The sequence below is a fragment of the Bombina bombina genome, chromosome 3 (genome assembly GCF_027579735.1).
Source record: "Bombina bombina isolate aBomBom1 chromosome 3, aBomBom1.pri, whole genome shotgun sequence".
Classification (NCBI taxonomy): domain Eukaryota; kingdom Metazoa; phylum Chordata; class Amphibia; order Anura; family Bombinatoridae; genus Bombina; species Bombina bombina.
In genome coordinates, this window is record NC_069501.1 from 428,641,679 (window position 1) to 428,659,284 (window position 17,606).

The window sequence follows — 17,606 nt, forward strand, 5'->3', positions numbered from 1 at the left end:
GGGGGTGATCAATGGTTTAATAAGGGGCCCCAAAATTTCAAGTGGCTGCCCTGCCAGAAAAGTAATTAATTATATCCACTTTCTTTTAAAGGATTTTTTTTACTCTAAGTAGTAAAATGCAAATAAAATAAATGTGTAGTTTCAATATCTGAAAAAAGTAACTCCTGATTTTCATATCCTAGCAGTGGGAAGGGTCTAGCTCAATTTAATAGAAGTAGTGATTGAAAATTATGACAAGCCTTAAATTACCTGACACCTGGCAAAGATGAGACTTTCAGAATAACGAAAACAGGATTATCTATCCCCCCCTTCTATTCTAATCTCTAATTCCCTTCTATTCTAATCTCTAAATGAATTCCCTTCTATTCTAATCTCTTATTTTGCATTCATAAGCACGTGGTGTGTATGTATTATAGTTAGAAAACATGCATTATCGTCAGTGGGAAAAAAATCCAGCATTCAAATTGCTCAGAAGTGCATTAAGTATTCACCTATAAATAATAATATGTATTCACAAAAAAACGTTATTAATGTACTGTCCAAAAACAAACCCCCAAGAACATACCTCTTTTCTTCATCACTTCCATAACACTGATTCCTTTATGTGTATAATTCAATTTAAAGTAAATATTTTATTTTTTGCTCTTTTTGTTATAATGTTAACATGTGGGAATCGTTAGATGCAATGTATATGTACTATATATATATATATATATATATATATATATATATATATATATATGTGTGTGTGTGTGTGTATAAAAACTATGTATATACATCAGTAGATACATAAAACGGTGGTGTTGAGGAAATAGTACTAGAACCCTGTAATAATGCCTAAGCCACTGAGCAGTACCCAATGCTGCGGTCTCCCTGACTCATGCTGGTAGTGATCAAGCAGACAGCCCTCTCCTGTAAGGTGTGTCCTGTTGCCTTCAGCCATGTGACGTCACGGTTACCTGCAGCAGGCAGGCAGGAAAGAGAAGGCAGACCCGAGCAATTAGTTAGCACAGGAATCGTTTGGAGGAGGCGTGCGAAGGGGGAAATCAAGGATCAGATTTTACAAATCCAACAAATAACCTACACATCGCGACATTAAGGATTCCATAAAGTGCTCCTGACATACAGCTGGATCCTAGGTGGAGAGGTAAGATCACAGGGATCCTTACGGGAAACTGGCAATCCTATTTCCTGGTTGTGAATGTTTGTGATCCCCAGGCTGGGTGTGCTCCTGTTATTATAGTTGACTGAGCCTGATGTCTTATTACAGCGGAGTGCTTGAGGTAATATAGCCCAGATCAGTATCATGCCTGCAAATACTGCTTATTTACTGTCCGCGTACTGCCCTATACTAAACACTAAGCTTTATCAGGTACCATCTGCACTCATGTAGGGACAGGTTCAGGCATTCCTGATCTGTATATTCCCACTATAAAGTTTCCCCTCGATAAAAGCATTTTGGAGTGGGAGTGGAAAACTAACCTTGTCCAAATATATAGGTCTGTTTAACCCATTGGTTAATAGATATGTGCTGATGCCCTTTTTTAGCGTCTATAGGGTTAACCATACAACCTCTATTTCTCCAGAAGCTAAATGTTTAAGACCTCTCTCCCTTTTTTAATACTGCAGACACTTTAGCCCAAAAGATCTTTTGTTACATGATGGCTGAGAGATTCAATACATACACAGTAGAATTGCATATGAATAGTTGTGGGGCTGGGTGGGAGTGTGCAGCTGACGTTTAAAAGGCGACTGGAGAGTCTACAAAGTGATTCAAAGTATAGGAAGGAAGTTGCAGACTTTCACAAAGCTTGCAATTAATATATACAATGGGTTAACAAAGGCATAATATACAGCCTACCTGGCCTAGGCATTTACACTAATATAAATATATATATATATATATATATATATATATATATCATCCTATTTTTACTATAGCATACAGTGCACACCTAAACTAACTGAAAGTTTGTATACAATGAACGTTTATCTGTTGCTTATCTAAAAGGTTTTTTTTTTACACTGTTAATGAGTCTTCATAGTGGCCCTTGCTAAGAAGTCTATTGAAATAGTATTAAATCAAATGAATTGTATTAAGCTTTGTAATCAGAAAGAAATGCCATTGTGAATTTGTGAAGTAAATCCAATCTCATTTGTGAATTGGTAAAGCAACTAGTCATTGTATATGCAAAACAGGTGTCTAGATGTAGCAATGTGTTTTTCTACTCAAAACTACAGTTGCAACACATTGTTATATTTATTGGTGTATACATGGGGTATTTATTTTTATTAAATTTATGTTCCTGAAAATCTCACCCAGTTGTCTAAAATAATTCCTACTTTAATTTTATTGTGTTTATTTTTATATTTGTATAATATTCAACAATGTTTCCTATCTGCTTATAATTTTAAGGCATCAGACATTCTGTATAAATTGGGTTATCACAGTTTTTTGGAAGATGTGCATTTATTATTATTATTATTCATCAGAACAGCAGCACTTGTATTTTAAGTATATGCTTGTGTAAGACACAGGGAAGTACAGTAGTAGAAAAAAAGTTCCCTTGGGGAGAAAGAGATTAACAACTAATCAAACATAGTTCAAGTTGAGGGTAACAGTGCTGTAGCCATAGATAACAACAAAGCAACTTTATTATAAGAAAATAAATGTGTATTTGTTTGGTCAGAAAATCCATGTTTTGATTTATTTTTTGTTATGAAAAAAGTGTGTGTGGGGGTGGGGGTCAAGGGTTTGATTATTTCTATTGTTTTTATATATATATATATATATATATTATATTATATTATATTATATTGTGTGTGTTTCCATGCAAGGTTAGGACTCTAGCATAACTTCTTAGAGCCTGAGTCACAAATGAATATAGGTATACAAGAAAGACTCTTCTCTCTTTTTTTCCATAGGGTTTTCAACATTTATTTAGAAAAACCTATGAAAAGGAGAGAAGAGTCTTTCTTGTGTATGTATGTATATAGTTTGGAGAAGGGATGGAACAAGTGTAAGCAAAAATATAATTTAGGCAATATTTACATGTCATAGTACAGCTTATACATGTAACCTAGCTCATAAAGATAGTACTGTAATCATAAAGGTATAGTTGTTTTAAATAAATATAAACTATTCATTGCATTTTAGAACTAAAAAAAAAAGAAAAAAAACAGTTGGAGAATATTGACTTACTGGCAGGGAAAATAGTAATTTCTCATAATATAAAAAATAACATAATAATTAAAAAGTTTGGAAGTTCAGAATAAATTTGGATTTGGGTGTGTGTATGTATGTATGTGTGTATATATATATATATATATATATATACAGTACAGTGTATATGTGTAAATATAAAATTTTAATGTTTGATAGTACATGCCATTTTAAAAGACTTTTCAATTTCCTTCAGTTATTACATTTCCTTTTTTTCTCTTGGTAAAATTTCTTAAGAAAAGCATACCTACGTAGGCGCAAGAATGCTTTGCTGCAGCTATCTGGTGATTAGTGGTGGTGAGACGTGTCTGCCTCTTGTCATTGCCTCACCAATTATGCTCAGCTATCTCCCAGCAGTGCATTGCTGCTCTGGAGCTGACTTTAATTATGTGTTTAACCCCATAAGCCCATAGTTAGAACTTTTCACTATTGCAATATTACTAGCATATAACACACTTTTCTTTTTTGTTTTTGCCCTTTTATGTCCCTTTTTAAGTGACATTCCACTCAAAAAGCCTTTCTTTGTTGTGACAAATTAGGAGAAAATATAATCAAGCTCCTGTACTGATCAAGCAGTCACTGTGTTATATGTTGTAGGTTGAAAGTTCAGAATATTGTAGGACCTACCATAGCCTTTCTGGGGTGAATGTGAAAAAAATTAAATACAATTATAGGTTAAAGTGAAGGTCCATTTTGATGAATTTGTGCCCGGTTTTTAATAAACCTATTAAAACAAGGGCACTTTAATTAATCAAAATTGAAATTTCACTGCTTTCTTCAAAACCTTACCTTTTTTATCCTTGCAGCAGCTCCAGCTATTCCCCCGGCTGTTGGAAGCCTCTGCACACGTCAGAAACGACGAATCAGGCTTCCTCCAATCATAGCTCCCCCCCCCCCCGGGGGAATCTTGGCCTGATGCAACGCTGTGATTGGGGGAAGCCTGATTCGTCATTTTGGACCCGAGAAGACTGCTTGTGACAGGTGGAGGAAGTGCTGGAGCGGCTGCCAAGATTAAAAGTTAAGTTTTTGAAGAAAACAGTGAAATGTCAATTTTGATGAATTAAAGTGCCCTTGTTTATTAAAAACCGGGACTAATTCATCAAAATGGACCTTCACTTTAAGGGGGAAATAAATAATGTAAGTGCATTGCAAAGTTTTATTTTATACATAATAGAAATACATATTAGTATCATTAATATGTCAGTTTCCTTTTAGTTTTCCTTTTGCATATAGGTATTGCAGGATATATTGCTTGCTATATAACCTTAATTGCAGAGAGTCAAATATTAATCTGTGAACTTTTGTACAGAATAAGGAAGTAACATGGAATTTAATTCCTCCTCAAAGCAACTCATGTTACGTTGTAAATATTGCGCGCACACTAACCATATGTCATACAAATATGTACTTTTATAAAATTGATAACAGAATCTGTCTTTACAATCTGTTCATCTTTTCATAGCAAAAAAAACCAGTAGGACCATGTGATATAAATATTTTAAAAACATACGCAGCATGTTGCGTAGAAAGTTCCATTTTAGTATATTGTGATGTAAAAGAGGGTAGTTATAATACTTAAAGTGAAGGTCAAGTCCGGGTGACTCGTTCACGCCGTTTTGCAGTTGATTTGAAATTAGTTAGACGCTCATTCATCATTTAGCTTACATTTTAATCATACCGTCTATTTTTTAGCTTTTATTTATGCTCCGTTTCCCTTTTTTTGTCCGCCCGCCATCTTCCCTACATTGGAAAATTGAATATCACATTTCTGTCAATCAATCTTCGTTTCCCTCCCGGGGCATTCAGCCCCTTTTCTCGCAACGTCATTAACTTATGCGCATGCATTACTCCCTCAAAAGCGTCATATAGCTATCGGACTCATTCGTGAGATGCATGCGTATTTCGCTTTCTGCTTCTTTATTGGATACATATCATAACTGAACAATCACAATACAAGTTATACGCAATTCCGTTGCAGATACGCATGCACAGTTTCTTGTAAATCTTGTGCACAAGTTTTTGACTGACGTAGCGAGTGTGTGGGAACGCTTGCTACGTCACTTATGCTGAATAAGGAAGTGGTGGAGGGGAGGAGTCGCAATGGAAACAGAAAGTATACTAATTTTTTTTTTAAAAAAAGTAAAATGTTTGGTGAAAAATAAAGTTAGCGACTAGAATTCGGGTACGTTATTGAATACATTTCAGTAGTCCATTGGCTGAAATTGACCTTCACTTTAAAGGGATATGAAAACCAAATTTTTTCTTTCATGGTTCAGATAGAGCATGCAATTTTAAGCAGCTTTCTAATTTACTCATATTATCCCTTTTTCTTCCTTCTTTTGGTATCTTTATTTGAAAAAGTAGGAATGTAAGCTTAGGAGTCGGTCCATTTTTAGTTTAGCACCCTGGATAGCGCTTGCTGATTGGTGGCTACATTTAATGTATTCGGTATAGAAGCAAATTCCAGATGTGGCCGCATGCAGTGCCATTCAGCTATTTTCATCTCCAGGTTTAATACTGTAAAAGCGCAGCACATGCTCGTGCGCATTCATGATATAATACTCTAGGTATACTTTTTATTAAAGGAACATGAAACCCACATTTTTTCTTTCGTGATTCAGATAGAGAATACAATTTTAAACAACATTCCAAAGTACTTCTATTATCTAATTTGTGTCATTCTTTAGATATCCTTTGTTGAAGAAATAGCAATGCACATAGGTGAACCAATCATAGGAGGCATCTATGTGCAGCCACCAATCAGCATCTACTGAGCCTATCTAGATATGCTTTTAAACAAAGGATATCAACAGAATGAATCAAATTAGATAAGAGAAGTAAATTGGAAAGTTGTTTCAAATTGTATGCTCTTTCTAAATCGTGAAATAAAAAATATGGGTTTCATGTCCCTTTTAATTCAATAGTAAACTATTACAATGACACATCTCAACAATTACAGTGGCATATCTCAAACATATAGACACATTTATTTTCTTTATTAAAGGTATAGGAAAGTCAAAATTAAACTTGCATGATTCAGATAGAGCATATATTTTTTTTAAACCTTTCCAACTTACTTCTATTATCAAATACACTTTGTTCTTTGGGTAACCTTTGTTAAAAAGATGATGTACATATCCTACACTACTGTGAGCTTGTCATTGGCTCACCAGATGTGTTCAGCTATTTTAATATATATATATATATATATATGGTGCCCTTAAGTTTGGTGTCTTACTTTAAAAATATACTGAATTGCTCCTTTATGTCCGAGGACTCTCGCAAATACTCTCAACCTGCCTTCATGACTGGAACAGTAAACAGTGAATTTGCTATAGTATAGCAGAAACATTGTTTGTTTACTTTTTTTTTTCATATCTCTTAATGCTAATTAGTCTTAAATGACCAGTAAATACAGCAGATTTTCATAATCAACAGATGCATGAAAAAAGACAATGCAATAGCACTTAGTCTGAACTTCAAATGAGTAGCATATTTTTTTTTTTATTTCCGACAAATTTCAGTTATGTCTATTTCCACTCCCCCTGTACCAAGTGACAGCCATCAGCCAATCACAAATGCATATACGTATATTATGTGAAGTCTTGCACATGCTCAGTAGGAGCTGGTGACTCAAAAGGTGCAAATATTAAGACTGTGTACATTTTGTTAATGGAAGTAAATTGGAAATTTGCATGCTCTATCTGAATCATGAACGTTCATTTTTGACTTGAGTGTCCCTTTAAAAAAGCTGCACAAACGTGCGCTACTGTTGAAATACATAGGGCATGTGGTGCCTCTGTTATTGGCTACACTGCGCAACCGTTAGTTAAAATAAAGAAAATGAACATGAGGCGGCCGGGTAAAGGATATGAGGTTTTATAAGAAAATGTCTTTACTAACTTTACTAAGAGGTCCTCTATCTGATACTAATATGTAGTAGCGTTGTATTTGTCATCACTTTAATAGATTTTTTTTTTAACTACCAAGTAGTAATGTAAACACTATCAAAGCATTATATGGTAATTGAAGGCAGTATTTCAATAAAGATAATTGACCAGTACATTTCCCTTTTATAAACTAATGAAGAGCAGCAAAGGCTACTACCAAAATTCCCTTGTCTAAGTAGATTCGGGATAGGTAGCTGATAATATTGCTAAGAGACTCCCTACCGCTAGGGATTGTGCCTAGTTATCTGATTTGCCCACTGGAATGCTTGATTGATACAAAGTGCTGTAGCAATAACCAGAAAAATAATGTGTTTGTTAATATCCTTCTGGTCTCAACTGTAGTAACAATAAAGTCACAATCTTAAAGGGACATTTATTAAAGCAGGTCATTTTAGCACCAGTGCAGTTGCAAGTCCATGTATTTAGCACCTGTAATGGTTAAACACACAGTTAAAGTATAACCGGACAACTGTCTTAAAAAAAAAAAAATTCTTTGTGTAATAATAAAAAAACGTTAACATGGCTTAACATTTCTGTTTAATATTGTAATATAAAACATTTTTAGTATAATGTGAACCCTTTACACCTCATGAGTCAGACCAAAGCTCCATTAACATAAAATCACATCTGGCACCTGCTGACAAGGAGACTGGTAAATTGGCATCCAGTTCAATTCTCTGCCACCAGGGTAAACCCACTGAGCATCTCACTGTGGCAATGCAAAGACAAAGCAACCCAAACACACTCATACACACTCTCTTATCCTGTTCCCAGTTAGGTCAAAACTCATTCCAGCAATGTTTCATTCTCTAAAAGGTCTTTTTCTCTATACATTCATTAGCATTCCACAAAGCAGCTGTGTCTGATGTTCTTTTCTTTTGCAGAACATGGCCTTGCACCCTCGCCGGGTACGATTAAAGCCATGGTTGGTGGCTCAGGTGGATAGTGGAATGTACCCGGGACTTATCTGGTTAAATCGAGAGGCAAAGCGGTTCCAGATCCCATGGAAACACGCCACTCGGCATAGTCCGCAGCAGGAGGAAGAAAACACAATTTTTAAGGTGAGTAAAAGGAAACTGTACTCTTGTGGTTATATGAAATTAATTTGAAAAAAAGATGTCATTTTTGTGTGTGAAAATTACAGATCAATCTAGAGGCAGCACACAGATGCTGAACATGAAGGGGTGGCTGTTCTACATACAGTAAACATATTTTCAAATAAGAATTAGCGCGTTGTGCCGTAATTTTTCCAATCGGCTTTGCACCCAGGCTTGTCTGGGGTTAATTGCCCGAGTCCCTGAAAGCTGTTCTGGTGAGCACCCAGGGCTGTGAGTTTTGCAAGGTCATGGAATGTGTACCTAGTCCAGTTTGAAAGAGCAGTCAATTTCTGTGTTTTATAGGTGTCTAGGGCCAGTGACACCCTTGTTTGGTTGAAGACCTGCATTGTGTGGCTGTAGGTTAGGGATATGGTTGCCACCTCAGTTATTTTTTCCTGGACACTTATGAGTTACACATGCTGCAGGGTATGCATGGAGGAACATGAATAGTGCTGTCCAGGATCACAATTCGTGTGCTGTCCAGTGGTGCAATTCATGTTCTCTGCATACTCTGCAGCATGTGTAACTCATAAGTGTCCAGGAAACATGGCCGAGGTGGCAACCCTAGTAAGGGACCCAGGAAGGAAGAGACCTTGACGCAATCCTGGGCCTATCACCATTTGGTTAAACATGCTGTAACATACTCTCTTCCAGTTAGCTTTTAATCTAGCTGTGTGCTTGCAAGAGAGTGCCAGACTTTCTATGTGGTGTGTGTATACCCAGTAAACAAAGTATATATGATTATAAAAGTGTCCTTTAAAGAAAATAGCTCTCTGTAGGTTTAAATAGTGTAAATGTTTATCACTCAAAAGCTAAAATTTCCTGACATAAATAGAATTTTTTAATATTCATGAGAGCAGTCAGGATATCATGGCAGCCAGTCATATGCAGGACAAGCACAATTACACAAAAAGTATTGAATTCAGTCAGACTCTTGACAGTATACTAGGTAGGTAGGGAGCTTATGTCGGGAGAACTATACAGAAGCCGTTTTGCAAGGAAGCTTGGGAGCAGGGTCGGCTCCAGAACAAATGAAATGGGGGGGCATTTTTTTTCACGAGGGGGCGCGCATTTACAAAGCTTGTATGAGAGTCAAAATAAGAGCAGACCTACATATTCTGCAGGAAAGTGTAGCTTCTGGCTGGCTTATCCTGCACTATTAACATTTGGAGAATATGTGCTAAATTACTAGGTAAAAGAATGAAGTCTAAATCCTATGCAGTGCACTAAAACAGAGCCAATAAACTTGAGACCCCCTGTGCATTAGCTCCTTAAGAACAATTCACCCCTTAATCACCATGATCCAAAACCCTTAAACTCATTCTCAAATCTCAATCATGTCCCCTAAACAGCCATGCACCCCAAACCCCCAATGCAATGAACCCCTTTGTTTGCAATAGCAGTGAGGATAGTAGGTTTTCAGGTACTGGTAATTTTGTAGATTAGATTTAGCTATACCTGTTTCGCAATAACTAACGGATATCAGGCTACTTAATACAACCTATGTACTGTGAACCTATAAGAATAAGATTGTATCCTATAAATATAAGTCTATAAATTGCTACTGGCTTCTATCAACGCCTCAAAAGTGCACTGTGATCTATGATACAATCATATTCTTATCATGGTCTATTGTTTAAGAAAATGAGTAACTCCAGATAGTTGTGTAAAAGGTTAAAGACAAGTCCAAAAAGTCTCAAATTAAAGGGACACTGAACCCAAATTTTTTCTTTAATGATTCAGTTAGAGCATGCAATTTTAAGCAACTTTCTAATTTCTTCCTATTATCAATTTTTCTTCATTCTCTTGCTATCTTTATTTGAAAAAGAAGACATCTAAGCTTTTTTTCTTGGTTTAGCACTCTGGACAGAACTTTTTTTTATTGGTGGATGAATTTATCCACCAATCAGCAAGGACAACCCAGGTTGTTCACCAAAAATGGGCCGGCATCTAAACTTACATTCTTGCATTTCAAATAAAGATACCAAGAGAATAAAGTAAATTTGATAATAGGAGTAAATTAGAAAGTTGCTTAAAATTTCATGCTCTATCTGAATCACAAAAGAAAAAGTTTGGGTTCAGTGTCCCTTTTAACTTCCAATTCCAAATAAGAGGTTAAGACATGGAGCTCCTTACAGATGTGTGATGCGACCTCACAGTTCGGCAGCTAACTCTTCCCCCAGCATGCAGCATTACATAATAATTCATTATTTTATTTATTATTTTTAAAGCGTATGATCATATCAATATTTTTTGAGGGGGCACAGCATTCCATTTGGGTGGGCATTGCCCCCCAATGCCCCCCCTTGGAGCCGACCCTGCTTGGGAGCACTAGATGGTAGCAGGATTTGCACAGTATATAACATTGTTAATAACATTCTTGCAAGACTGCTGCCATATGGTGCACCAGACATGTGCACACTCCTGAGCCTACTCACCTGCTTTTTAAACAAAGGATACCAAGATGATTACATTTATTTATTTTGTTTAAATTGTGTGCTCATTTTGAATTATGAAAGAAAAAATGTGGGTTTCATATCCCTTCTAAGTAAAATATGTTTTATCATTTTATCTCTCTCTCTAAATAAATTTAAAAAAAGAAAAAAACAGCCAAAACATTTTCCAAATTGTTTAATAAATTACACAACTATATAAAATAAAACCTCGGGGTGGTTTTCTTTCTATCCGCTCCAATTAGTTTGAGTGTTGTACAATTGTTTGCTCAGACAAAGCTTATCGTTTACACTTTCTCTGTTGGTGGATTAAGTGGGGGTAAAAGAGCTTGATTTGTCAAATAGTATAACAAACACTTGACAGACTATTGTTTAGGCGGCTCACACAACCTGAAGAAATCCAGTCTGTTTGTGCATTTTGTTTTTAATTGTAAGGAAACACTTTTGTAATTAACAGTAACAAGGTATGTGTACCCTTAAAGTGATATTAAACAGTCTGTTTCATTGTTGTAACAAAAAAAAAACAATAAACAGTGACTTATAATTGATAAATAATACATATTGCAATGATTTTACCTTTTAAATATATTTCTTTTGTAACACTTCCTGTCTTAGCCCCTCAAGGAGAGGAGGAGGCCTCAACAGGAAGGCACAGGTGTAGAGTTTCTTTTGAAGCGTCGATAGGAGACACCATAAAATAGCTCCAGGCAGTTTATTGTCCATGATCAATATAGGAATTTTGCTGCAAAAATCGTGTGACCTAAAACTTAAGTTTTGCCATGTCTGCTTCATTGTTTAGCTGTGGGCAGGGGCTAGACTGAGAATTTCTAAGTGCTCATTTTGCAAGAATACAAATAAGTGGTTTTGTGCTTTGAAACCACAACCTATTAAATGAGTTGAACTTGTAGGTAAACTCAGTTTTCTTTATTTAACACTTTGTGTACAGACACACACTTCCTTATCTTATATTTGTCTGTAAACCAAAGACCAATACTTGGAGAGAAAAATGAAAAAAATAAAATTTTATCACTTTTACACCACACTGGGGGTGTAATTTATTCTTCTAGTTGTGTATGCATAGATTGTCAATAGCCTATACTTAAAATGACAGTATACACCACTTTTCATATTACTGTATGTAATAAACACTAATATAAAGAATAATATGCATAGATACTGATCTAAAAATCCATTATTTAACCTTCTAACAATTTATTTATAAGCTTCCAGTTTAGCTCTGTTTAAAAGGTTACTGCAACACCCACTGCAAGTGGGAAATAGCAGACACTCCCCCTCCCCCTTCCTTTGCATATGAAAAGATCCTTTACAGAAACAGAAGCAAGTTGGAGTAGGTATACTTCGGTATTCTCCTAAAACTATGGGGCTTGGTTAGTAGTCTAAAAATCAGAGCAATGTTATTTAAAAATAAGCTAATCTATCCATTTAAAAAACAAAACAAAAAAAAAAAAACTGTATGGGCTATATAAATGGATCATCTACAAAACTTTTAGCTTCAAAAAATCTAGTGTATAATGTCCCTTTTAAGCATAGACATTTTTAGTATAGATGAGGATACCACATGTCAAAATAAGGGTAAAGGCACTACTTGCAAACTATTTAATACACTCCAACAGGTGAAATGGATGATTGGGAACACATTAAAGGGGTAATAAAGATTTTTTGGGTAAACTGCCCCTTTAATATAAATCATTGCAATATGTATTAGTCATCTATTTAAATGGATTTTACCTTTTTATTTTATTAAACTGTATTTGTGCAGTGTCCATTGTTTGCTCAATTAGTTTGTCCCTTATTGTTCTCCGCAGAAGAAATTAGATAAGGTAAACCTAGGTTTCAACATGACAGTGACAATTACTTTTTAGAAACTACAACTCTATACTTCTTCATTGTTTAACCCCTTAGTGACCAGAGCACTTTTCCATTTGTTGACCATTTGGGACCAAGGCTATTTTTACATTTCTGCAGTGTTTGTGTTTAGCTGTAATTTTCCTCTTACTCATTTACTGTACTCACAGATATTATATACCGTTTTTCTCGCCATTAAATGGACTTTCTAAAGATACCATTATTTTCATCATATCTTATAATTTACTATTAAAAAAATTATAAAATATGAGGAAAAAATGGAAAAAAACAATTTTTTCAAACTTTGACCCCCAAAATCTGTTGCACATCTACAACCACCAAAAAACACCCATGCTAAATAGTTTCTAAATTTTGTCCTGAGTTTAGAAATACCCAATGTTTACATGTTCTTTGCTTTTTTTGCAAGTTATAGGGCACTAAATAAAAGTAGCACTTTGCTATTTCCAAACCACTTTTTTTCAAAATTAGCGCTAGTTACATTGGGACACTGATATCTGTCAGGAATCCCTGAATATCCTTTAACATGTATATATATATTTTTAGAAGACAACCCAAAGTATTGATCTAGGCCCATTTTGGTATATTTCATGCCACCATTTCACCACCAAATGCGATCAAATAAAAAAAAATGTTCACTTTTTCACAAATTTTTTCACAAACTTTAGGTTTCTCACTGAAATTATTTACAAACAGCTTGTGCAATTATTGCACAAATGGTTTTAAATGCTTCTCTGGGATCCCCTTTGTTCAGAAATAGCAGACATATATTTACGTTGCTTTTTGGTAATTAGAAGGCCGCTAAATGCCACTGTGCACCACACGTGTATTATGCGCAGCAGTGAAGGGGTTAATTAGGGAGCATGTAGGGAGCTTGTAGGGTTAATTTTTGCTTTAGTGTAGTGTAGTAAACAACCCCAAGTATTGATCTAGGCCCATTTTGGTATATTTCATGCCACCATTTCACCGCCAAATTAAAAAAAACTTTAAATATTTCACAATTTTAGGTTTCTCACTGAAATTATTTACAAACAGCTTGTGCAATTATGGCACAAATTGTTGTAAATGCTTCTCTGGGATCCCCTTTGTTCAGAAATAGCAGACATATATGGCTTTGGCGTTGCTTTTTGGTAGTTAGAAGGTCGCTAAATGCTGCTGTGCATCACACGTATATTATGTCTAGCAGTGAAGGAGTTAATTAGGTAGCTTGTAGGGAGCTTGCAGGGTTAATTTTAGCTTTAGTGTAGAGATCAGCCTCCCACCTGACACATCCCACCCCCTGATCCCTCCCAAACAGCTCACTTCCCTCCCCCACCCCACAATTGTCCCGCCATCTTAAGTACTGGCAGAAAATCTTCCAGTACTAAAATAAAAGTTTTAGGTTTTTAAAAAAATAATAATAATAATTCTTCTGCTGTGTAAGACCCCCCTTAGCCCCCAACCTCCCTCATCCCCCCTCAAACAGCTCTTTAACCCCCCCCCCCTCTGCCTTTATTGGGCACCATATTGGGTACTGGCAGCTGTCTGCCAGTACCCAGTTTGAAAAATAATAATGTATTTTATTTTTTTAATTTTTTAAAATATTTTATTTATTTCTGTAGTGTAGCTGCCCCCCACCCTCTCCCTGATGCCTTGATTTCAAAATCCCACCCTCCCCAGTCCTCTCTCCCACCCTCCAGATCTACAGCATATTGATGCTGTTTTGATAGACATCACGTGCACGCGCGCGCCCGTGCACGCGCCCGTACCCGCACTAGATCCCTCCCCCCTCCTCCACCAATAACTGCCCACCCGCCTCCCTGGATGAGCTCCCACCCACCAACCATAACGGCCATCGGTAGCCGATGCAGAGAGGGCCACAGAGTGGCTCTCTCTGCATCGGATGGCTAAAAACAGTTATTGCAGGATGCCTCAATATTGAGGCATCACTGCAATAACATGAAAGCAGCTGGAAGCTATCAGGATCGCTTCCACTGCTTTCAAAGTCCAACGACGTATGGGGTACGTCCTTGGTCATTAACTGCATTTTTTTGCAGGACGTACCCCATACGTCGTTGGTCACTAAGGGGTTAAACAAATAAAAATAAAAAATAGATCTACATATTATTCTTGGGCTAATATTTGCTTTGAATGCATCATTATACTGTATCTAGCATTTGTATGCTATGAAATGTCCCTTTTTAAAGAGACATATTAATGACAAATATCACACATTTATTTGTTAAAGGGACATTATACACTCATTTTTTTTCTTTGCATAAATGTTTTGTAGATGATCTACTTATATAGCCCATAATTTTTTTTTTTTATTTTTTTTTTATTTTTTTTTTGTATTGCTTATTTTTTATATATATATAAAAAAAAAACCTGTTGAATTCTTGTGGAAGTCATTTAAAGGGACATTAAACCCAAATTTTTTCTTTCACGATTCAGATAGAGAATACCAATTTAAGCAACTTTCTAAATTACTTCTATTATCTAATTTGCTTCATTCTCTTGATATTCTTTCCTGAAAAGCATATCTAGATAGGCTCATTAGCTTCTGGTTGGTGGCTGCTCATATTTGCCTTATGTGATTGGCTCACCCATGTGCATTGCTATTTATTTAACGAAGGATATCTAAAGAATGAAGCAAATTAGATAATAGAAGTAAATTGGAATGTTGTTTAAAATTGTATTCTCTGTCTGAATCATGAAAGAAATTGTTTGGGTTTAATGTCACTTTAAAGTGAAATGAAACCTAAAATGTTTTTGTGATTCAGCCATATCTAGGTAGGTGTTTGGAGCAGTATATGACAGGAAACAGTGCTGACATCTAGTGCTCTAGACACATGCACGCCCCTAAGCTTACACCCCTGCTTTTCTTTAAAAGATACAAAATTTAAATTGTGGGAAAACGGCACCAAACGCTTCAGGCACTGAACTGAGGAGTAGCTACTTCCATATATATGAATAGAAAAATTGAAGAATTGGTTCCAGCCTTGAATATATTTAAAAAAGGACCTTTTATTATCACTGCATATCAGGGTCCGAAGTACAGAATAATTATAATTCTCTTGTACTTTGGACCCTGATATGCAGTCATAACAAAAGTCCCTTATTTAATATATTCAAGTTGGAACCAATTTTTATTTTTCTTTTTTTCATCAAAAGATACCAAGAGAACAAAGAAAAGGGGACAAAATGCAAACTCTATAATGTACAAATGCTGCTAATCAAAAAGCTGGTGTAGGCAATGTGCAACAGTTTGAAAACCCAAGTTACAGATTTTGCTTTTTGAGAACTCCTAGGGAGCGCGGGACAAAGCACAATTTTTACATAAAAAAAACAATGAATGTTTAATGTCCCTTTAATGGGTGATCAGCTAACCCACTGATGTTAGCGGATTGATATAAAAAGATATTGCCTTTTTGGTGGCTGCTACATTATTCTAGATACAGGGGAATATAGGTGGCCACTTTGTCTATTAATCAACAGAAACATTAATTATAACAAACAAATACAGTGTATTTGCATTAGTGCAACGACCTGAAACAACATACCTACAAATGAGGTTAAATCTTTATATATTATAAAGCTATATCTGAAAAGGGACTGGCTTTAGGGACAGATTATGTTCTAATGCAAAAGCTCTTGTTCTAGTATACTTTACTCATAGAAGCAGTACTGCAATAACAACATGTTCTAACTCCTGTAATAGGGTTAAACACATACTTAAAGTGATGGTATATTTAGGACTATAAGAATGTTGCAATGAAAAAGTGTGTTTGATATATATATATATATATATATATATATATCTCATACATACACATACACATACACACACACACACACACACACACACACATATATTGTCTGTTCCTTTGCTTTAAAGGGGCTGGACTTCAAGAATGTCATACGACACACATGTTAATTGGATGTTCACTGTAATAATCACTGAGTTCACCCAAGTGGGCCGGAATAACATTGCAATAGAAGCATTACTATATGAACTAATTTAACCATTTCACAGATGGATTAATAACAAAAAAAGGTACACATTATACTTTTTTTCAATGGCAAAGACTACATATATGGCATTTGATTAGTTAAAGTTTACCATCACTTTAAAGTCAGCTTCATAGCAACAATGCACTTCTGGGGACTAGCTGGACAAATCAGGTGAGCTAATGATGAGCTATATGTGTAGCCACCGATCACCAGCTAGCTGTCAGTAGTGCATTGCTGCCCCCTGAGCCCACCTAGGTATGCATTTAAAACCAACATTCATTTTTACATTCATGTCCTTTTTAAAGCTAAAAAAAAATCACAATTCCTTCTCCTTTTGATTATGTACCTCATCAGGCCTGGGCGGTGGAAACTGGGAAATACCAAGAAGGAAGTGATGAGCCAGATCCAGCTAAATGGAAGGCCCAATTGCGTTGTGCACTTAACAAAAGCCGGGAGTTTAAACTGATGTATGATGGTACTAAAGAAGTTCCAATGAATCCCATTAAAATCTATGAGGTTTGTGACATTTCACAGCCCCAGGGATCCATAATCAATCCAGGTTAGTGCTAAATGATCTTAACCATATCTTATTTTATTTATGTATTTTCATACTGTGTTTATGGATTGTGGCTTTTGTGCTTAAACGTTTACCGGTGTGTTTGTTTTTTTTTTGTTAAATGTGTATTCAGATTAGATATTCATTAACTTTTTTTATTGGTAAAATATGTTTGTTTGTTTTTTTATGAATAATTTGGGATTGAAAGAAACATTTAGCACATTTTATATGTTTACATACGCAGATTGTTCAAAGTCCTGCAATCTTTTAGTGATAACTGTGATGAATATTTAGACTTACTTCAAAGGTCTCTCCCTCTTTGGTTGTTTAACAACATAAACTGTTGTATTTTTTGTTAGGGGAATTTGTTAAAACAAAAACAAAACTAAGAATTTAATTCCTGTTCACTGGTTAAATACATAGGCAAAACCTTGTACCCTATGCCCACCT

General features: G+C 35.5%; 1 protein-coding gene across 2 annotated transcripts in view; it reads left to right on the forward strand.

Annotated features, from left to right (window-relative positions):
• The first annotated feature begins 951 nt into the window (after positions 1-951).
• IRF6 (interferon regulatory factor 6) overlaps positions 952-17,606 on the forward strand; it is a 73,433-nt gene continuing 56,778 nt past the window's right edge. Inside the window, exons 1-3 of one of the 2 annotated variants that reach the window (XM_053706641.1) lie at positions 952-1,147; positions 8,058-8,234; positions 16,955-17,159. In XM_053706641.1, the coding sequence (XP_053562616.1) occupies positions 8,061-8,234; positions 16,955-17,159 (379 nt within the window). In that variant the 5' untranslated portion in view covers positions 952-1,147; positions 8,058-8,060. The remainder of the gene's footprint in view (positions 1,148-8,057; positions 8,235-16,954; positions 17,160-17,606) is intronic. The other variant, XM_053706642.1, reaches the window with a different exon arrangement.